General features: G+C 44.1%; 2 protein-coding genes across 3 annotated transcripts in view; one reads left to right on the forward strand and one right to left on the reverse strand.

Moving 5' to 3' along the window:
* The window catches only part of osbpl1a (oxysterol binding protein-like 1A), a 28,090-nt gene extending 26,373 nt beyond the window's left edge, over positions 1-1,717 (reverse strand). The window contains exon 1 of one of the 2 annotated variants that reach the window (XM_019897130.1): positions 1,500-1,717. The gene's annotated coding sequence lies outside the window, so the exon portion shown is untranslated. The remainder of the gene's footprint in view (positions 1-1,499) is intronic. The other variant, XM_019897131.1, reaches the window with a different exon arrangement.
* Positions 1,718-1,948: 231 nt separating this feature from the next.
* impact (impact RWD domain protein) lies at positions 1,949-20,014 on the forward strand. The gene is made up of 11 exons (XM_019897304.1): positions 1,949-2,143; positions 2,699-2,827; positions 2,939-2,991; positions 3,107-3,169; positions 3,298-3,383; positions 6,869-6,991; positions 7,137-7,231; positions 9,005-9,078; positions 9,434-9,524; positions 15,294-15,428; positions 19,513-20,014. Exons 1-11 carry the CDS (start codon positions 2,093-2,095, stop codon positions 19,567-19,569), a joined length of 957 nt encoding a protein of 318 aa, XP_019752863.1. The 5' UTR covers positions 1,949-2,092; the 3' UTR covers positions 19,570-20,014.
* Positions 20,015-22,333: the final 2,319 nt, after the last annotated feature.

A 22,333-nucleotide genomic window follows, 5' to 3' on the forward strand; every position in this document is an offset into this window, starting at 1 on the left:
ATGTGATTACGTCTTGTGAAAATGGCATTTTGATGCTATTAATCTGATTATGGAGGATTTGTAACTGAATTGAATATTTAATGGCCTACGTGATTAAAGATGTTGGAGAAAAACTCATGTTTTTATCTAAATGTCTTAATTGCGGCCATTTATTACTCTTGATGGGATTAGATGAGATTCTTAATAATGCGCAGGCCGTAATTCCTGAATCATGGTTGGTCACATTTCTGAATATGCTGATTTTATCGATATCTTAATGTAGTCTTTATTTCCTAAAATGCTTTACAGCTTCTTTATTTTACTTTTTTAAGGCAGACTTTCATTAGCGATGGCACATGGAGAAATGTGTTCATGGCATCATATGCCCAGATATATTTTTTAACTTGTTTGATTCAATGTTTGTGTGAATAAATCTGTCTACACTGCATGAATTCTGCCCTCCACCATTTGCACAAGTAAATTGCATGATGTCGAGCTGCTATATTTCCATTTGCAACACTTCAAAAGATGAAGTAGCCTGGAGTGATGGGCCAAGCACATGTTACACAAGCAGCACGAGTGGGAAGTAACCAAGACTTTCGTACAGTCGTTTTTCAGGTGTCTGTGTTTTGACTGAGTATTTACTTGTCGGGTAACTTTTTACTTTGCCTTTTTTGTATTTTGTGTTTCTTACAACCTCCGTGGATGATGAGATGATGCTAAAAAAAATTAATAAATAAGTAGAGAAAGGGAAAGTCCATTTGTGATCGTGTTTGACTCATCGAGACTTAAAAGGCACCCAAAAAAAAAAAAAATACAGACAGCAGCGACATGGGTTAATGGGAAGCAGGAAGCATTCATGACCATGACACAACAGACTCGAAGGAGCAAAATATTTCTCATCCTTGGCATTACTCAAGACAAAATGCATGTTGTCAGCTCACGGCAGAAACCAAAAAGTTCAAGATAACGTCCGAAGAAAAATATAACTATTTGAAATAAGGCAATGGGTGGGGAATGTCTTGCTTTTCCAAATATATTGCATCATCGTTTTTAATTAATGATCCCTGTCTCAAATTCACCGAATCGATGAAGATTTCACCTCCAGTGGAGATTAGGCTACTCCGCCTTTTTTTACGTCATCAGTTGTGGAAAACAATGTAACAAGCCGATTTAGACAAATCACAGAAGAAAGCTGTTGTCATATGTCGGGAGTAGAAGCAAAACGTCGTAAAAACTAATACTCAAGTGAAGTACAGATACCTGAGTATTCTATTTCATTGACAGTCGTAATTCACTTATGCTGTTTTACGTAAATACTTTTCACAGGTTGTTCTTTCGTTACTTTTATTTAGGAAAGTACTTGAATCACTACTCTTACGAGATCAGTAGTTGTTTTGACGCAAGTATTTGTACTTTTTAACTATATAAAGTATGTCCTTTTGCCACCTGAGCAAGAAACACACGTCAGTAGCTCAACACACGATCGTGACGACTGTAAACAGTACTGTCGTACTTACTGGAAGAAACTAGGCGCTGAAAAGTAGCAGCGGTGTGTCAATTCCCTTCTTGGTGCCGCGGCTTGTGACGTATTTGGAGCCCCAGCCCGAGCCCCAAAAGCTACCATGCTACAACTACGACAAGGGTTTGACTCAGGCACGAAACCCAGACCATCGTAGTAGACACTTGACACAACACGCACGCGTCTCAGTTTTCTGTTTACACCCGGATCAGCTGATTTGGCCATGGCGGAACTCGTTTCAAGTTTTTATCAAAATAAAATACATGTTGACTTAGTCGTCATGTAAGGACAGTTTAGGAGAATTCAAAAGTTTAAACTACGCTTAATATATGTATTTTCTCACCATTTGATTTTATTTTATCGTTTTTACTTCTTTTTGAACCCCATAGTCGTGTTCAAAACCTTTATTTTGTAGGCTCAAAGCGGAAACCCAAAGACGCTAACTAGCTGTTTCTTCCCGGAAATGGAATCCTCGTAGTCTTCACGTGTGCCCATGATCACTCGGAATTCGTCGTAATTTTTCAATTAGTAAACCGTATTTAACGAGTGTTTCCCCCCCCCCCCTCAATATATACTTGTAGTAATGTTTTAATGGCTGACACGATAAGTGCAGAGAATGAAGGAGACGATCTGCAGTCACAAGTAAGTGACATGTTTGCATTTAATCCACCTGGCAAGGTGTCATTTGTACTGTTCTTTCTTTTTATTTGAGCGTGTAATGGTTTGATGCAACCTGTAGAGTGCGTGTAAATCCAGCAAGTCATTGCACAAAGTCATGAAAAGTTTTCAAAAAATAAATCGAAATCTTAAGAGAGTGAAGTTGCATTTTTTTTTCCAAGAATAAATGCATATAAAGAGTATTTTCAACAAAAAAAAGTAACCTCCAGAGAATAATGTCTTATATTTTGGAGAAATAGTTGGAGTAGTAGTTTGACAGTTTAATAAATACAAAGCTTTGAACTCAATGAATGATCGTGTTTCTTAATCGTGATCAACATATCAATCAAAATAATCGGGATAATTATTTTTTTCCATTATCGCTAGTATTTTTTCAGGATCAACACTTTCGTTCCTTGTTGATGCCGATATTTGGTGCAACACTAATCTGCCATTTGTGACACTTTTGATGTCTTCTTTTCGGTGGACGAGGAGGTAAATATTGTGATGTGATTGATGTGTCATTGTCACTTGCATCAGATGGAGGAGGTGGAGGCTCTGTCGTCCATCTACGGTGACGAATGGTGTGTCATCGACGAGGCGTCCAGAATATTTTGCATCAAAATATCAAACGACATGGAGGAGACCAAACTGACGGCGTGTTTGCAGGTGCATAGACACAAAACAAAAAACAAACAGGCATCTGTGTTTTATTTATTTTTTTGTCTACAATCTGCATAATGACTTTTTTTTTTGCCCCCTGCCCCCCCCCCCTTCTAGATAATTCTCCCTCCTGATTATCCCAGCGTGGCCCCACCAATCTACCAGATCAAGTCGGTGCATTTGCCTTTCAAATTTAATTCTCAGGCGATCTGACGAATTTATCCGTCAACAAGCCACTTGTCGCCCCCACTTGATAACCCTGTGTTTGTTCTCGGCTTTTTGTAGCGCGGCCTGGCTGCGGGGCTCTGAGAGGGTTCGATTGGCCAACAGTCTGGAAGACCTCTATGTGTGAGTGCCTCTCTCATCTCTGGCTCTTGATAAGAGGGCGTTACACAAATCCCCCCCCCCCCCCTCAATCCCACACGCAATTTCCCCCTGGTCTTACTATAAAGTCACCCCGCTGAATGTTTTCGCAGGGAGCATGCAGGGGAGAGCATCCTCTACATGTGGGTAGAAAAAATCCGGGAGTTCCTGCTCGAGAAAGCTCAAGACTCTGAAACAGGTGAGAGAGGAGAGAGGGGACAGGCCGCGGAAAGCCCGTCTGACATAAGATGGTAGAAAAAAAAAAAGAAAAAGTTGTATTGCAATTCTGATTTAAAATGCAATTGGAATAATAATGCAAACAATTCACTTTAAATTAGGGCCCAGACGATATTATTATTATTTTTTTAACAGTTGACTTTTCACAGGACAAAAAATTACAAATTTCAGATTGATCGGCTGATTAATTCAAAAAATATATATCATGCTTTAAAATGACATCCAATGCATTTTAATGGTCATCAATTATCCTCAGATTTTCACTCTTCGCGGGCCGGCTTCGTCTCTACTGCCTGTAAATATCGGGGGTCAACTATAAATATATGGTCAAAAAAAAACTTCCTTTTTGGTCCCCAATATGTATACCCTTATGTCGCATTTTCCCTTAAACTGCATGAAATTAATGGCAAATTTATCTTTTTTTTCCCCCATTTGTTCACAAAAGGTATATTTTGTATGAACACCCAATAAAATCAACTACTATTAAAAATTTAGTTCAAAGCTATAGACTTTAGGTTGTGTGTCAAATAGATCCAGATGACTTCCTTGCACAACTTGGATTGCTCACCTAAGCATTGCTTGTAAAAAAGATTAAAACGTTTTGAATGACAGGTCTATAGAATTACCTTATCCACAAATATGATAACATATACGTGAGGACACAAGGTTAGGCGATAAAATTTCATTGCGAATATTGCGTCCACCGGCTTGTAAATGTTTAGTCAAGGTAAAGGTAAAAACAATCGGCCATTTGGCTGATGTTTGAAGGGCCGATTTAATCCGCCCGCCGATTAATCGGTCGGGCTCTACGAATATTCTCAAAGATTAAGGCATGGGTGTTGAATTAAGGATACTGTGTTGTTGCTCCTTTAGTGTGCAGTATAGCGCACAAGTGATTTATGCTCTTCTCTCAACCGCTTTTGTGACTTGTTCTCCCCAGCCGCGTGTAGATATTTTTCATTCATTTCCACCGGTTAATGACACGAGGTGGATTCATGGCACCGTGTAAACAGGATACGCCGTTCGCACGCTTCCCACGCTGAGCCCGCAAGCCGCGACACAATGCAATCTTCTTTCGAACAATCCCTGCGTCACACGGATGACTCATTTGCATAAAAGACTCTGGCAACTTCGCGATGTTGTTTTGTGGCGCTTGAATAACGGCCGACTGGGAGACAGCGAGCGGCCTCTCTCAGCTTACGTCTGCAAAAAAGTGTTGTGAAACATTTTCCTTTTCTTTTTAACTGAAATTCCCTGCTTTTTTTTTTTTTTGGGGCATAGGCGTAACGAAACGAAGCGCGAGCGGATGAGCACAAAAGCCTGTTTGCACAGTGTCCGTCTTTGAGAGTGACGGCACCGCATTGAGATGAATATCTGCTTAATGCCCCGCCGTTTCCTTGGCAGCATCTTTTGAGGTCGACGACCCAAATGAAAGATTTTTGTACACGTGTCAGTCTGAATCCGGTCTCCTGGGGGTGGGGATGCTGTTATCTGTGGGCCGATCCCGGCGGACTCCATTACCCCGGATGACACTCCTTTTGATCAACAACCTCGGGGGGATGTTAGGCGTATTAATGGTCAGCCGCCATTGTTATGTGGCAGAGAACGTCCTCTTCTTGGGATTCATGTGGTAATAAGTCTAACCCTGGATGCCTGATTGACGGCTCTTGGCGGTGGCACGCTTGAGGAATCGGCGGGAATGGCGGGGCGAGGTGGGGGGAGCGAGCGCTCTTGAGTTCGGAAATGGAATGGTGCAAACTTGACAATGATCACATGAAAAGACATGATAGAAGAGTGATACACACACACACACACACACACACACACACACACACACACACACTGACGATACATGTGTTTGAGAGCGAGAGAAAGTGAAGGTGAAGGGTGAGCGAAGGTGGCCGAGAAAACGTGACCGTGAGAGCGTAAGACAGTAAATGAGTGAGAGCATGGGAGTGTGAGAGACAATGAGTGTCATAGGGAGAAAAAGTGTGTGTGAGAGAATGAGTCAGTCTGTGTCTCTGTGTGAGAGCAAGCCTAAATGTGCAGGGGAGTGTGAGAGCGTGATAGCGATTGATTGAGAGCGTGTCAATGACTATGTGTGGGTGAGAGAAAAGCGTCAGACTGAGAGTAATTGGGAGACAGAGTATATGAGAGAGATCATGGCTGAGATTGAGTTTATATATGTCTGTGGGAGATTTAGTGAGAGAAGGTGTGTGAGGGTGAGAAGAGTGTGATGGTGAGTGTGACAGAGTGAGTGTACTTGGTCGATTAAGAGCATGAGTGAGAGGTCATGGATGAGAATGGGATAGTATAATGTGTGAGAGCAAGCTTAAATGTGTAGGTGAGAGACAGTGAGCGAGTGCATTCGTGCGAGAGACTGAGTGTGTGAGAGTGAGTAAATGTCCGTGTGAGAGAGAGTGAAGGTGACTGGGAAAGTGACAGACTATGAGAGTAAATGTGAGGTGGAAAAGTGAGAGCAAAGTGTGATATATGTGTGAGAGAGAAAGCGTGAGGGAATGCGTTACCTTGCGCCTAAGCGTGAAAGCGAGCGTAAATACGCGCGTGGCGGTTGAGAGAGTGCGCGACTGAGTGAGAGACAGTATGTGTGTCAGTGCGAGAGGAAATGTGAGGATAAGAGCAGGAGAGAAAAGTAAGGGGGTGTGTGTGTGTGTGTGTGTGTGTGTGTGTGTGTGTGTGTGTGTGTGTGTGTGTGAGAGCAAGTGAAATTTGAGGGCGGCAGAGAGAAATCGGTTGAGATCGTGAGAGAGTAAACGTGTATGCAAGGGAGTGCATGTGGAAAAAAAAGTTTGCATAGCCAGCGAGCACTAATGAAGGAGAACATTTGATCTCCTCAGGTATTCAAATCAGGTTCCACTTGGTCGTTGCTTATTTCATCGCGTGAAGTCTGAATGCCCATTAGTGACATGGTTCACATCAAAAGCGAAAAATAATCGTTAATGAGCAGGTTGGGCCTGTGATCCGAATCCGTGTCGGCCGATCTCACTCGCGGACGATCGGTGCCTTGCGGCTAAGCTTGCGGATGTCACATGACCAAACTCAGAAACAGGTGAGCCGTGATCGGTCGCTATCTGAGCAAATGTGATGTCGTTTTCAGTCCACAGCAAGTGGCAAAAATACCCCCCCCCCCCATCTGGATAAAATTGGGTGGATAATTCCCATGCCGCAAACAATATTAATCAGAATGTCGTTTTTAGACCAGCGAGGACGCAGAGAACAGACCATCAAGAATATTTTTGACTTGCCGTCCCGTCGAGAGCGCCGCCCGCTTTAAAACAGGGGGGGGGGCGAGAAGAAAACGCATTCCATGCCACATTGGCGTGACCATTTTGTTCGGAAACCCGATTTACTCGCCAACAGGGGCGAGGTTCCGCTGGGACGTATTCATTCTCCAAACGCGTCTCTTCCTTTTCCCCCCAACTGCAGTGGAGCGGTCAAAGACGGCGAACGTCACCGCAGAGGAGGACGTGGACGACCAAGATGTGCCCGACTTTACCCGTCTCACGTTGAGTGCGGAGGAGGCGCAACGCTTCCTGGAGCACACAATCGGTACGGAGAACGCCGTTCATGAAACATACGTCCGAATACACACGTCAACACAACTCTGCAAACATGCACACACACACACTTGACACTGATCACCCTTCCACGCTGCGTGAAACGCTTGCTGACATGAGGATGTGTGCGTCCGTAGATGAAGAGGCGCCGCCGATCAAACATGGCGGCTGCATCACAGACCGCCGCAGCACTTTCCAGCCTCACCTGGCTCCTGTGCTGACGCCAAGACAGGTGACTTGAAACGAGACACGCGCTTTGCTTTGAAGCCTTGTTTCGAGTTTCGAAGAAGGATTTAAAGCCAAGGGTAGGGTTTCAAAGTAGGGCATTGAGTAATATTTGGGGTTTCACGTTGGGAAATGCTTTGACGGTTTCGGCCCTTGGTTAGGGTTTCAAACGAGGGTTTCAAGACGGGGTTTGGCTTTCAATGTACACTCACGTCCCCGCATTTCACAATTCTCAAGACTACGAGTGTGTGTTTACGCCCTGCTATTGGTGTGCGTCAATGTTCTGAAAGGGTGAGAAAATAATAATTGGAAAAAAATATATATCTCGTCATCATTCAAAATGTATGATGAATGTCATGCGTTTTAAAGCTTTTTCATCCTTCCACTAGCCGAGAAGTTCCGACCCAAAAGGAAACAAAAGTCGTTTTTTGGAGCCGCTGCCATGAGCAGGCGGCGGGGTAACAGTGTGAGAGATTTACATCTCATCTCGTTACGACGCTCTGGAAGTGTTCAGTTCCGCTTCCGACGCTCCTGTTTAAAAAAAAAAAAAAACAATCACAATATTTGTTCCGCCAGCTGTCGTTTGGTGACTGCTCCCTGTGCCGGTTTTGTAGCCTTAGTGGCTCTCTAATCTGCATGCACAATGAGTGCGCGTGCGTTCACGGGAGGGGAAATGGACTTTGGAGCGGCGTATCTTTTTCCGCCATCGTCATTTTGTTGGATATCAAGAGGCTGCGTGCAAAGTGCACATTTGCCGACAAGTATGAATGGCCGTTATTCAGAGTCACTCGCGTCGTGGCGCAGACGACTGTCGGGGAAAAATGAAGCCCTAGCGTCAGTAACTTTTCCTGTCACGGCTGCAGTTCCGATTTAGGGTTTCAAGCCTGGGTTAAGGTTTTAAACATTCCAATGATTCAAACAATTTTCTAGCCAGAGTGAAGGTGTCAACTTAAGGCTTCAAACACACGGTAGGTATTCAAATTTGGGTTTCAGGCCTATGTTAGGGTTGTCACTTATCCACTTACACTATCTCTATAGAGAGAGAGAGAGAGAGATATAGATTTATTTATTTTTTTTAGACCGGATTGGGGTTTCAAATTAGAGTTTCAAACAAAGATTAGGGATTCAATTGAGGGTTTCAAGACTGGGTAGGTGTTTCAAATAAGGGTTTGAGAATCAAATTGTGGTTTCAAGTATGGTTCAAGTTTCAAAGGTTCCATTTAGGGTTTGAAGCCTTGGTTAGGGTTTCAAATAAGGGTTTAACATCTGTTGAAGGTTTCAAATCAGGGTTTCGTACAAGGGCTAGGGATTCAAATTAAGGTTTCAAGCCTTTGATAGGCCATGAAAGTAGGGTTGCAAGCCTGGGTTAGGGTTCTCAAAGAAGGGTTGGGGTTTTAAATTCGGGTTTCTAGCCAGAGTTATGGTTTGAAATTCAGTCTTCAAACAAAGAGTAGCGATTCAAAATAGGGTTTCGTTCGGGATTTGGTGTGTGGTTTTAAATTTGCCTTTCAAGTCTGGTAATGGTTCGAAATTAGGGTTTCAAAAAATATTTTGTGATTTACATTGGGTTTGAAGCCTCGGTTAGGGCTTCAAAGTTTGGTTTCAATTAAGTCTTCAATTCTAGTTAAAGTTTGAAATTAGGGTTTTGAACAATTGGTAGGCATTGAAATTACCGTTTCGAGGCGGATGAATTTATCCTTTTGGCCTGCATGTGACACATTTTGTCATGAAGCAAGCGCTTTTATTTTGGGCGCTGAGACTTGTTTTGGGCGCGCGGCAGGTCAAAGCCGCGCTGGAGCGACTCTACGACAACAAGAAGATTGCCAGCGCCACTCACAACATCTACGCCTACAGGTCGGTGACACTCGCCAGCCTTTTCCGTTTCTGCAAATGTCGCAATTAAAGGTCAAGAAAGACCTGGCTTGTCTCGTGTGTGTGTGTGTGTGTGTGTGTGTGTGTGTGTGTTTGTGTGTGTGTGTGTGTGTGTGTGCGCGTGTGTGTGCGTTTGTGTTTTTCCGACACACACTTGCCTTTTTGCGGGATTTTTTTTTTTTTTTTTCTTTCTGGCATGCTCTAATGAGGTGGAGCTGCTGAAGTGCTGCTTGGCCGAATTGGGAGGAATTGCTGACATTTAAAGCAGATGTCACTGGCAGTGACAAGTTGACCAAACAATTTTTATACACTGCGCGCGTGTGTGTGTGTGTTTTAGGATTTACTATGAAGAAAAGAACAGCTTCCTGCAGGACTGTGAGGACGACGGCGAGACAGCAGCAGGTGGCAGGTTGCTCCATTTGCTGCAGGTGAGGGGACCATAACCATAAGCGCGCGCACGCACGCACACACACACACACACACTAACACACACATTCTTGCATGTTAAAAACACAGGGAAGAGCATTTGACCAGAGAACAATTTCAAAAAAAATAGGCTTCATTCTTTTTCTTTTTTTTTTATTTTTTTTTTTTATCTTGCATTGGTGATTCTCTCGCACGAGCAGTTTAACATGCCACCCGCTACCTCTGAGAGACTCAGAAGCAAGATTTTGGCAGGGGGAAAAAACTGATTTAACGCTGTGCAATTTTCCAGCTGTATCAAAAAGAAAAAAGAAAATGTTTTATTCCCTAATTGTCTGTGTTCCAAGCTCACGGCTTGTTCATTCCCACAGTCTGCCCAAGCTTTTAAAGTGTGATTGTTAATGAGGAAGAAGCTCTCTGCGGCCTCCCACAATCCGCTGCTCGCACTCTGCTCTAATTTGCTGACCTTTAAAAAGGGTGCCGCCTCCACATATGCATATTCTCTTGGTAATGCACAAGAGATGCATCAGGTGCTCGCACGAGCTCAGAATTTTTGGGGAGAAATTCAGCCCTCAAAAGCCAGTGTCACTAAGGACAGACAATTGTCAATCAAATATCACAAAAAAAAAAGTCCCAAGAAGCCATGCCTGGAAAGACTTTGAAATTCGGCCATTATGGTTCGAAGGGACCACCAAATCCGTTTTTAGGGGGTCCTCAATCAAACGGCAACTCAAACAAAAACGAAGCATGTGCACTACACCAGTGGTTCTCAAAGTGTAGTCCGATTAGCATTAGTGGTAAACAGGCGCCCTCTAGTGGCACCCGTAAGAATCACAGAATAAAAGGTGCAAACGGTGCATAATCTTACTGTGCTTTAATCTTTTTTTTTTTTTTTTATCCTCTGATACATCGGTTAAGTACAGTTAAGTTATATCTGATTTATTTTGAACATTTCGAGACAATTTTTAATCAACATTGTGTGTAACGTATTTCAAATGAGTCAATTGTCTTTAACTCATTCAGTACCAGCCAATTCTAGACCAAGTCTGAAAAGACGTTTAAAAACGTCTTAGGGAGTGAATGAGTTTTTAAGAATTTTTTCCCCCCCTGTAATTAGACACAGTGATAAATATCATAAAAAGCATTTTTATACCTGGTATATGTATCAAATGAGGACCGCTATCTTTGATCTTTGAGTTCAGAAAAATAAAATAAAAAAAAAACTACAGTGCTGTTTTTGTTTCATTTTCACTGCCATTGATGAGTATTTTTGTCAGATACGTTTTTCAACAAGGATGGTTGGGGGAGGCTCTGATGCTCCTCCGCTGTAAATTTCAAACTTGTAATTAACTTTACTCACGCACAACCACCAGTAGGTGGCAGCGGTGCACCATTTTATTTTTGGCATGATCTCAGGTTGTGAGCGGACTAGGAGAAACGACGACGTTTTGTTAAACCTACCTTAGATCTACTGCTGATTATAAAAGAACAGAAAAAGGCAGAATCAAACTATTTTTTTTCTTTTTCCTCGTGAAAGGAGGAAGTCTATTGGGTGCTGGAACAAATTAAAGGCATTTTGATTCATTTCAATGGGGACGATATATTTGATATTGGAGTCATTCAGTTACTTGCTTGATCACAGAATAAAAGAAAGTTCGTACTTTCTAAATCAAGGTCCAAATGATTTCACAACTTTCAGCATTTCCATTTTTGTGTAATATGACAATCTGTCCTCCCCCTCCTGCTGAGATGATATTAATCTTCTCATTTCTCATATCAAAGAGACACTTGCTGTTGTTGTTGTTGTTTTTTTTTTTTTTTTTGGTTTGGGCTGCTGTTGTCAGATGGCATTGTGATTCATCATCTTACCCACACACAAGTAATTGTCGGCGCATTATGTGGATCTGCGACACAGAAGGCGAGCGCGGCACTCGTTATGAAGGCACGATAGAATGATGAGAAAGTTTTCTTCGCCGGGCTCATTAGCTGAAGTTGCCGAGTCACGTCGGGCGAGCGCTTTCGCTGGGTTGCGTTCGTTTGCGGTTAGAGGAAATTAAACGGGTGGCAGGTGGGCGCTGGTCGGACGGGGGCGGCGAGGTGTGGTGGGGGGGTGACCTCCATGTGATGCAATTGTGATGAGAGGAGCGGTTTGACGACGGCGCTGTTCTCCTTTGGTCAAAGTCAGCCATTGGTGGCGGCACTTAGCGCCGTCGCTGCTTTCATTTCATTATTCTTTTTGATACCAGAAAAGTCTTGGATTTCATACATTATGCATGCGTGCGTCTATAAAATAACAGGGAGCTGGCATTGTGAATTCTTTTTATGCCGCTTTGATGCCAAATGTACTTTAACATTTGATTTGTACGTCTGTGGGCCTCGCAGGACTTGAAAGCGGCGGCGCCGGTGGGGGGTGCCCACCTTAGTTGTAGACAGTGAAGACCTCCCGAGAGATTGGCATTGTTTTCATAGCGACAGTTTTATGAAAAAAGGAAATTGTCACTCAAGGCTTTTGTCTGGATGTGTTGGTGACATCCAGTGCAGCCCCCTCCAAAAGACTCGGCATGGCAAAGTCAATTCCTTTGTTTTTGCGGTATACCGAAGACGTTTGGGTTTCGGATGAAGAGATAAATATGACACGAAGGTTTTAGATTTGTAGCTTTTATTTCATGGTAAATGAAGACCAAGTCTGACTGCAATGATGTAACTCATCAGGGGAGCTGCAGGATGAATTGAAAAGTCTGCAGAACCGTTTTGTCTGGCGGTTTTCGCATCCAAACTCATCGGCAGAAGCTTCATGTAACAAGATAAACAAAATGCTAGCACAACAAAGGACTTAATCAGCGGAAAAATGGTGGAAGGTCTTCGACTGGCCAAGTCAGTCACCAGACCTGAACCCAATAGACCACGGGTGTCAAAACTCATTTTTGTCATGGGCCACATTTTAGTGACCGTTTCCCTCAGAGGGCCGTTATGACTAAAACCAAATAAAAAAAGTCAATCATAACGGTTTATTCAACTAGGGGTTTGGTTCCAAGAAAATGCTTACAATATGTCTCTTATTTATTACATATGAGAATTTCATATTTTGGTCGAGATTGCGGAAGTTGACATGTTTGATTTGCTTTCGCAGGCCACATAAAATGATGTGGCGGGCCAGATCTCGCCCCCGGGCCCTGAGTTTGACACCAGCTGCAATACAACAAGCATTTTTATCCCCCCTAGAGGAGACTGAAGGCAGAAATCCCCAGGCATAAACAAGAACTGAAAGAGGCTGCAGAAGAGGCCTGGAAAAGGATTTCAAATACAGAATGCAACAGTGTGTTCGGGTCGTACAGTTACTGCCTTAAATACACAAACATGTCTGCATCTTAAATTGTGGCAAAAATGCATTTTGGGCTCCTTTAACAGGTTCCATAAACTCCAGGGAGTTAAGTTTAGAATTGTCACACTCTCCAAATACTTTTGAGCCTCTGGGAAATGCAATTTCTCGGAAATGCAACTAACTTCCTGATTTCCCACGCATGAGTTAACTACTGAGGAATGACATCCAGCAAAGTGACGTTCGCTCCGGCGTTGAACAAATTTTCAAAGTTTTTACACAGCACATTACTCCTACCAATAACCTTTAAATTGAGTTCTGGGAATTTCTCGGCTCGGTTTTGGTTTCGAAATTGTTCTTTTGTTTTTTTAGTTCCTAACGGAAAACTAGGAGCCATCAGATAGATGTCAAACTTGCACGCATGACGGACAACTTGCGGACGTGTTCCGTTCCTGTCTGAAAGTGACACTTTTTATCTTTCCATCCGTCCCGGCGAGGGAACGCACGCGTTCATCTTCTCCTTGTGACACTCGCGGCGCACGGAACAATTTGCATCAAGTGCTTTGCCATTAATCTGTTCTGCTCTAATCTCATTGCTCTCCAAGCAACCCTTCCTTCCCGTTTGCTCATTCTTGATTGGTCTTTTTCTTTTTTTTTTCGCCTGTGACCATCCAAGTGCACCGCGATGAATAAAAGAAGGCGCTGATTATTAATTTGGGTCGCCAGATGTGCAGCCGTCCCCCACCTCTCACCCTCCGACCGAAGGATTGGACTCTTTGTGCGAGTTGAGCGTTTTTTTAAGCGGTAGGGATATCATGATTAGCGATTTACTGGGACTTTGATGAGAGGATTAGAGTTTAATCCATCTTCAGCGCCGCTTGTTACGATGGCGGGGATTGTGCATTATCATCGCCGGCGCCGATTCGAGACGCATCTCGATACACAGTCGACCGTACGATATGGATAAAGCGAGCCAGTTACAATGCCATACATATGACATCTTTGGATCCAACAGCTCCTCTTTTTAATCGCTTTCAATCAAGTTGTCTGTTTTTCTAACTTGCTGTGCTGTGTGGAAATTGAGGTTCACACATAGCAATTTTTTTTTAAATATGTGAGACCCCACATGTGACATGGGTAAATATCACCATTTGTTTTGTCTTACTGCTTTTCAATGTGTGTACACCGAACCACTATTTATGACGGCGGATAAGAAATAATACATTGTAACACGTGTTTTTTTTTTGTTTTGTTTGTTTTGCTTTGCCTTGCGTGCAAAAGTTTGAAATTCCAACGCTTGTGTGGGAGCTGTGAACCCAATTCCCTTCACCTCAAGCAGCACCTTGGCAGATAGTGAACAATTCATCCAAAACAAAAGAGGCTTCATGCTGTTTTGTTGCCACGCTTGGTTGAAGTTTATGGTCAAGCTAAACCTGAAGCAAAGAGGCTTGCGCGTTGTCGATTTGAAACAACCACAAAACTTGGCGTTCAGGTCGACGACACACGCAGGAAGATGTCTTGACGCAGTACTAAGACTCACCTGTGAGTGGCAGCAGCATCGTGCCGCGGGGCATAAAGTGAAATTAAAAATACAAAGAAGAGGAAATTGAGGAAGCTAGGCTAACTGTTAGCTTATCTCGTAACTACGTTGTGGTTAAAAAGTTAATTTTAATGGTGTGACACACAATATACAAACATCCAACAGAAGCAGACGCTCTTCTAGATTCGCGTGCGGCAACAGCCCGATTGACTATTGTTCCATTTCAAGTTACATCGCAAAGTCCGAAAACGTGGGCTCGATTGTCGTCATGAATGTAGTCCGTTTTGGCCACCAATACAGAACGGGGTTTAAAAGCGATCTGCAAGTTGGCCAGTTTTAACATCAGCTATTTCTTTATTTATTCAAAGCACATCAATTGTAATTTAATCTGATTTGCGATCTAGGACACAGTTTTTCCATATCAGGCCCATCACATCACAGGCAGTTATATTGATGAGTAGCATTTTTTCCCTCCCCACTTCTCTCCTCCATGGTGTGATTTATCTTTTTTTTTTTTTTTTTGAATGAGACATGTTTTGCATTTTTTAATTTAAAGCCAAAATCAAAACCAGAAACGCTACAGAATGCAGGGTTTCCTAACTAAAAAAATGATATTTGTGGAATAAGACTTAAGAATAATCCACCCATTTATCAGCCATCCAAGGAGGCTGATATTTTATGCAGTGTCACCTCCTGCCATCCACTGAAATTGGCATCAAAGCGCCTTGCGAACGTCATACCTAGAAAACAGGTGAGCCGTGATGTTATGAAAACGAACCTGATTGTGACCTCACAATACAACAAAGTTCAGAAAGGCTAGCTCACATTTTGACAAATGTGCATGTAAAAAAAAAACAACAACAAAAAAATAGAAGTCACATTTCTGTAACATCTCCACTTTGTGTGCCGCTACAGATTCTGGACGTGCGAAACGTGCTGGTGGTGGTGTCCCGTTGGTATGGAGGGATTCTGCTTGGTCCCGACCGCTTCAAGCACATCAACAACTGCGCTCGAAGCATCCTAGTGCAAGAGGGATACACTGCCTCATCGGTGAGTTGTCCCCAGTTTTTTAGGACGTTGGCGAGGGTTGAAGAAACGTCTGAGCTAGTGTTTTAAATTTTGGTTTCAAACCAGGTTCAGGATTTCTGCTCTGATAAAATGATAAATTTTGTTTAAGTTTTGTTTTCAATCAGGGCCATTGCCGCTTCAGGCAGGGTCTTCACAACTCGGCCCATGGTGGCCACCCACCCATAAGCGTTCATGTCGGACCCTATTTTTAGAGGCTTTCCACACAAATGGCATTAAAAGTGAATGTCAGATGTGAAACTTCCACACAGGCGCTGCCCTGTGGCTCCGATATTACCTCGAAAGCCGGCAAAATGCCAACAGACATTAGCGAATGCCGCTGTGTCATATCGACGCAGTAATAGCGTCACGCGGCGGCTGCCAGAAAAGGCCTCCGAGGCCGGGCTGAGTGTCGGGTTCAAGGATCCAGTCGGGCGGCTGCGTGACAAGTGGCGTTACCCCGCTGAGCGAGGGCGGCCATTAGCGGACAGGCACGGCGTGCTCGTGACCGGGTCGGATGTTGACAGCGCGCATCGTTGTCGCGCTCTCGTTGAATGATGCTCAGCTCCGAAAAAATAAGGACCCAAAAAAATGTCCACCGGCCACTATGACTGCTGACACAGCTACTTTGAGTTATGCGTGTTGAGCTCGATGATTGGGCTTTGCAGGGAGTGTTCACACTCTTTATTGGAAAAAAATTAATAAATGACATACAAATCTATGGGTAATAATAATAATGTCCATCCATCCATCCATTTTCCGATCCGCTTTATCCTTACAAGTGGTGCTGGAGCCTATCCCAGCCGTCTTCGAGCAGTAGGCAGGAGACACCTTCAACCGGTTGCCAGCCAATCGCAGGACACACAGAGACGAACAACCATTCGCACTCGCACCTCGGGACAATTTTAAAGTGTTCCATTAACCTGCCATTGAATGTTTTCGGAATGTGGGAGGAAACTGGAGCACCCGGAGAAAAGCCACGCAGGCACGTAGAGAACATGCAAACTCCGCACAGGAAGGCCGGGGCCGGAATCGAACCCTGAACCTCAGCGCGAGGCCGTCCGTAATAATAATAATAATAATAATAAAAATAATAATAACAACATCACTTGACTTATCCAGGTCAAAATGAATCTGGACTTGCCTGAGACTCGAAGGTTAAAACTTGAGCCTCGCGATTCGTACTTGATCCCATCTTTGGCTTTGCCGCTCCTCCACTTCAGGAAGCGCCTTCACGTTTGGACACCATTTTGAAGCTCCGACCTTTCCGAGATCAAACGCTTTCTCCCCAAAGTCGGGCCCCGCCGGTCCACTTTGAAGCCGTTTGTATGTTACACAAACTTATTGCGTGGATCTTTTGAGCTGGAACATCACACGTAGATTAAAGGTAGTCAGGAGAAAAAAAAAAACAACTTCAAAAAGATGTCAGCTTAGTGTAAAAAAAAAAAAAAAAAAAGATGCTTGTCTTCCGCTTTAAGAGCCAGCTGACTGTCAAGCTGTGCGCCAAACCAGGTGCAAGGCTCGCAGCCGCGGAACCAATCTGGAGCATAAATAGACCCTCGTCTTCTCCGTGGCTTGAATAACAAGCTAGCCGCTAAAATGAAGCACTTCACTTCACGTGGGCTTCAGTTGCTTTCATTGTACTGATAAAGAAGCATTAAAAAGCTTTTTTTTCCCCCATATTATTTTTATTATTATTGGTTTAAATCAATATTTTGGTTGGGACAATGCAGGCCAATTTAGTTCAGACAATGTGGGCCAATTAACACTTTTTTTTTTGGTGGCAGGGTATTTATTTATTTATTTATTTATTTTTTTATTTGGGAGAGAAACTAAAACCCAGACTTCAAACCAAGGTCACCTTGGTTTCCATATTGGAGAATTCCCAAACCTCTTTTCATTTTGTATTTGGAACGCAATCACAGGCCCAATCTGCACTTTTAATTGCCTCCCGATTCTCCCGCTCTGCAAAACGCCGCCGTGGCGCTGGAACCCGTGCGCTGAGAAGTGTCGTCTGATAGATCCGAGATTCACTTTATTTCCCGCATGGGCTGGCGCTCCAGGTAGCGTCTGCGACGGGGAGAAATTCCTCAAGCGTAGCTAGCTACTCGGTTGGCGACCATCTCCCTCGATTATCCTGCTATTTACTTGTACACCGCGAGCCGCCCCGAGGCTCCCGGGGCGAAGGGAATCGATAAATTAATCACAGCGTTGTTGTTTTTAGCCGCCCATTGGCAACAGTAACAGCTTTGTGGCCCATTCAAGTGTCCCGGTTGATGTGATTAATTATATTTACTCAGGAATGATGCCTCGTTGGCCTGGTGGGGGTGGGATGGAGGGAAAGGTCCAACCGGGGCGCATTAATCTGAGTTTGGACCTGCCCGTTTAATTAAAGAAGAATTAAAATAACATGACAATGTGCCAAGCTTTTTATTGGCTCGAGAGCGTCGACATGCCAATTAGCGTCGCTCCTGTCTCACCGCTGAAAACCGGCTAACCAAGTTCAAAGAACAATCACTGGGGAAAAAAAAAAAAAAAGAATCACAGTATGCAATTTTCTTCCAAAGTACCAACCAGATTGCGCTTCCAAGGTTCTAATCAGTCTCAGAGCACAACTTTTTAGTTTGCCCTCCTCAGGATGACTGAGAGCAAGGTTGGAAAATCTATCGTGGGCGCATTGATTGGAGTCGTGAGGGAAAATTGTAGGATCAGCCAGAAAGAGTTGTGGCATGTATGCATTTCTACCAGTGGAGGGTGTCGATGACGGTGTCGGCTCTTTAAACATAAAGGGTCCTCGTTTTGTGCTCAGCACCAGTCTAGCGCAAAGCACTAATTGTTTGCATGGCTGGAGTTTTGTTTTTTTTTTTTTTCTTCTTTTGACGGTTTTGTCAACGCACTTACTTGGAGCAAGGCATTTGCGCCGTTGTGGGTCGTGAACGTGGAATTTTGTTTTTTGTTGCCGTTTTTGCAGAAACACTTACTTGGAGTAGAACATTTGCTCCGTTGTGGGTCGTGAACGTTGGAGTTTTGTTTTTTTTTTGACGTTTTTGCAGACGCACCTATTTGGAGTGGGGCATTTGCGCCGTTGTGGGTCGTGAACGCTGGAGTTTTTTTTTTTTTTTTAGTTTTGTTGTTTTCGCAGACGCACCTATTTGGAGTGATGCATTTGCGCCGTCGTGGGTGTGAACACAGCCGACGTGCTTTCCACCCAATGGAAGTGGCTCTTTTCATTCCCTTTAAATTCAGCTCAGACGTGGTGCGCGGTCTACCTGGCGCAAGCATAAAACGGACGCGTGCAGGAGATTGGTGCGCGCAAAGGATGTTTATCAGCAACTGTCTCGGTGTGAAGTTGACCAGGGTGATGACAGAAGGCCACCTTCCATCCTGAACGTTTGTATCCATCCGCTGAGCGAAACAACCGCTGAAAACGCCGGGGGCCCAAAAACTGAACGTGACATTCAGGTTCCCATCATTCGAGTAACGCATGTCGAACAAGTGGTGAGAGGAGCCAAAAAGATAAGGACCCCCGTTTTTCTTTCTTTTTTTTTTTGAAACCCCCTAAAAGAGTCAATTTGTCAATCAATTCTCAAAGCTTTGCACCGAGAAGCGTATTGATTTCAACGGCTGTCTGATAAAAGATGGAAGATATGGCTGCGGGCAAAGGTGAAATGAGCTCGCTTCTTGTAGGTTTTAAGAGAAACCCCCCCCCCCCCACCCCTCATTATATTTCTCCGCCGCATTTCTCGGCTGAAGTTGTCCATCCAAGTGAGGTTCAAAGGTCACACTGGTACACCAGCCGAGAGGGGCTTTTGTACAAGAGCGCCCAAATAAGTGCTGTGGTTGATGCATTTACGGACATGCGTTGAAAAAGCGACGCGGGCCAAATCATGAGGATGCCATGAACACATTTCAGCGAAACGGGGACGCGAGAAGCAGCGGAAAAGCCCAAGTGGCTGTCAAAAACTCTCAGCCGCTCTCAAAAGCGCCACTCCAAAAAAAGAAAAAATCAGCCACTAAGGTAGCATAATGATAAACCCCCGAATAATTTGTTGTTGTTGTTATTTCACAGGACGATGCCAAATCAGCGGGAAAGGGAAAGCGGCCAAAAAGCAAGAAGACAAAATGATTACGCCGAGAAAAGACTTTGAATGGAGTTGTCGTTTTCCGGCCTGTGTTGTTTTTACTTGGAGAAAATGTGCAATTGAAAGCATTTTAGTCAGTATTAACGGCCGACGGCATTTCACTTCCTGCGTTTCCATTTCAACGCGCCATTTGTGTTTCTGACTATTGCAGTGACACAGAAATAGGAAAGCCGCACTGAAAACTAAAAGTGGGGCGAATACTAGGGGGAAAAAAAAAAAATCTGTGTTTCGAAGGATCAAGTCCTGTCGTTCATCAAGAAAAAAAAAAGAATCATCACTGCTTTTGACTTTTATTGGTATCAATAACAAGATGTATTTTTGAAAAATATATTTACTATTCTCTATCTTCTCAATATCCAAACGGATATTTTGTCCAACAAACCAATAAATAATCCCAGGCGGTACAGCATCAATAAAATGACACAGTTCCGAGTTTCGTGAGTCATCATTTTCCTTCTTACACGGTGTGTCAAAGGTTCCGAATGGATAAACCGAAATAAGAATTAAGGTGATCAAAGTCTGTATTTAACGGGGGCGTAACGCACTTTGTCCGAGTGGAGTTGGCGTGGCGGAGATTTTACACCACAGGTGTCAAACTCAAGGCCCGGGGGCCAGATTTGGCCCGCCACATCATTTTATGCGGCCCGCGAAAGCAAATAAAATATGGCAACTTTCATGATGCTTGCTAAAATCTCGACCCAAATTTTAAATTCTCATTTGTCATAAATAAGAGCGATACGGTCAGCATTTTCTTGTTGCCAAGCCCCTCAACACAGTAACTTAAACAAAAGACGAATAAACCGTTCTTCTTGACCTCTTGATATCGTTTCAGTCAAAACGGCCCTCCAAGGGAAACGATATCTAAAATCTGGCCCGTGACAAAAAATGAATTTGACACCCCTGGTTTAGACTTTATTACAGCCGCCGTCGTTGGACAATTAATGAATGTGGTTGCACGCATTCAAAACGACGTGGAGTGTTTCCCCCGCGCGAACCGTCTTATTTGCCCAACTTATCAGCGCTCCAATAAGTGTCATTGCTGGGTGGGGGGAAGGGGGGGGCAATCGCTTTGTCCCCATCGGCGTTTCCTTCCCGATCCAAATGAGGCTGAAGCACAAACGTATTCCATCTTCCCGGTGAATCAGCGACACCAAGTTGACGAGGAGAACTTTCTTCATGTCCGTGCATCGGCGTGTCATTGGCGAGCGTTTTGCATGCAGTGTGGCGTCGGCTCCCCGCACCTCTGTTTGGATGTCACTTCATCACTGGGAGGTTGAGACTTAATCTGCATATTAAAAACGTTCGCTTGTTGCCTTTAGGCGGATTCCGACTGTCTCCTATAAATATCCCCGCGTTTGTCTGCGGAGCTCTCAGCGTACATCGCCCTCACGAGTCCTCTTTTAAATGTTGATTTAATTCAGCGTTTAGTCATCTTGCTCTAAAGGGACGAGGGTGTGTGAGTGTGTGTGTGTGAGTGGGGAGGGGGGGGGCGGAGTTCAAGGATGGCGCATTCATTTCGGCGTGCAAAGTTCATGTGAGAATAATTACAAGGAGCTGCGAGGACGCCCCCACAAGCTTATCATTATCATCGTCGTCATCGTCTCAGCCCAGATTTTCTCCACGGGCTTGTGAAGAAACCGATACGCGGACCGACAAAACGATGAACAATTCTTTGGCCGCCTGTGTCACTGTACATCAAGGATGTGAAACTTGATGTGGGGGATGTACAATCAGTGGCAGTTTCTGGTATGCGCAATAAGTGGGGTTCCACAGGGCGCCGTTTGGAATGTCAAATGCTTTTTTTCTATTGGCATCGGTGACGTGTACATCATTGGCATTCGCGTGCGGAATTTATGCACCCCTTGTGGAGTTTGCCCCTGTAGAATAGATGCGTGAAGAGACAATGGATTAGTAAAACGGGGGTGAATGGCGGGGAGGGGGAGGTGTGTGTGTGTGGGGGGGTTCTAGCCCAAGGAGCCATTTATGCTAGGACCACCACTGCATACTGTTGAATGGTACGATAAATGTGTTGCAGTCCCCGCCACTCCCCCCACCCCACCCCCCCAAAAAAATCTTGTGTTTTTAATGAAAAAAAAAATCCCTATACTGTACTTTAATAACACACAATGAAATTCCGAGGAAGATCCGAATGGAGCCTCACTTCACTCCTTCCCACTCTGCACAGTGGGACGCGGAAGCATCTCCATTGCTAGCATGACTTGTTCGTGATGGAGTATTGCCAAAAAAATCAAACGCTCACGGTTTGATGTTGATGTTGTTTTGATTTTTTTGTTTTGTTTTTGAAAGTACAATCAATGAAAACATAAGAGAGGTGAAAATCTTCCCCGATGAGCCAAATGGGAAAGGTCAGGTTGCAGCCATTCATGACATTGGGATGGACAAAAAACAAAAACGAATCCACAACTTTTTAAAATGGGAAGCATGTATCCGAGACGGACGGGCGACACTAAATTGACAAGCTTTACAGTATCAAAATGGCTACTGTGGAAAATCAACAAGGGGGGGGGGTGGCCAAGACTTTTGCAACGATCCTGTATGTCTCTTCCGCCGTGAAGAGGATCTTCTTCAGCACTTGTCGACGTTGGGGGATGAGCTATCAAATGCGTCTCAGCAGAACTTTGCCTCCAGTTTGACTTTTATTTTTACGGACGGCTGCGATAATCCCAGAATATGATCCCCTCCCCCCAAACCCCCCCATCACAGAAGCAAAGCTTATGCGGCCCTCAC

This window comes from Hippocampus comes, unplaced genomic scaffold (assembly GCF_001891065.2).
Source record: "Hippocampus comes isolate QL1 unplaced genomic scaffold, H_comes_QL1_v1.1 scaffold22, whole genome shotgun sequence".
Lineage (NCBI taxonomy): Eukaryota > Metazoa > Chordata > Actinopteri > Syngnathiformes > Syngnathidae > Hippocampus > Hippocampus comes.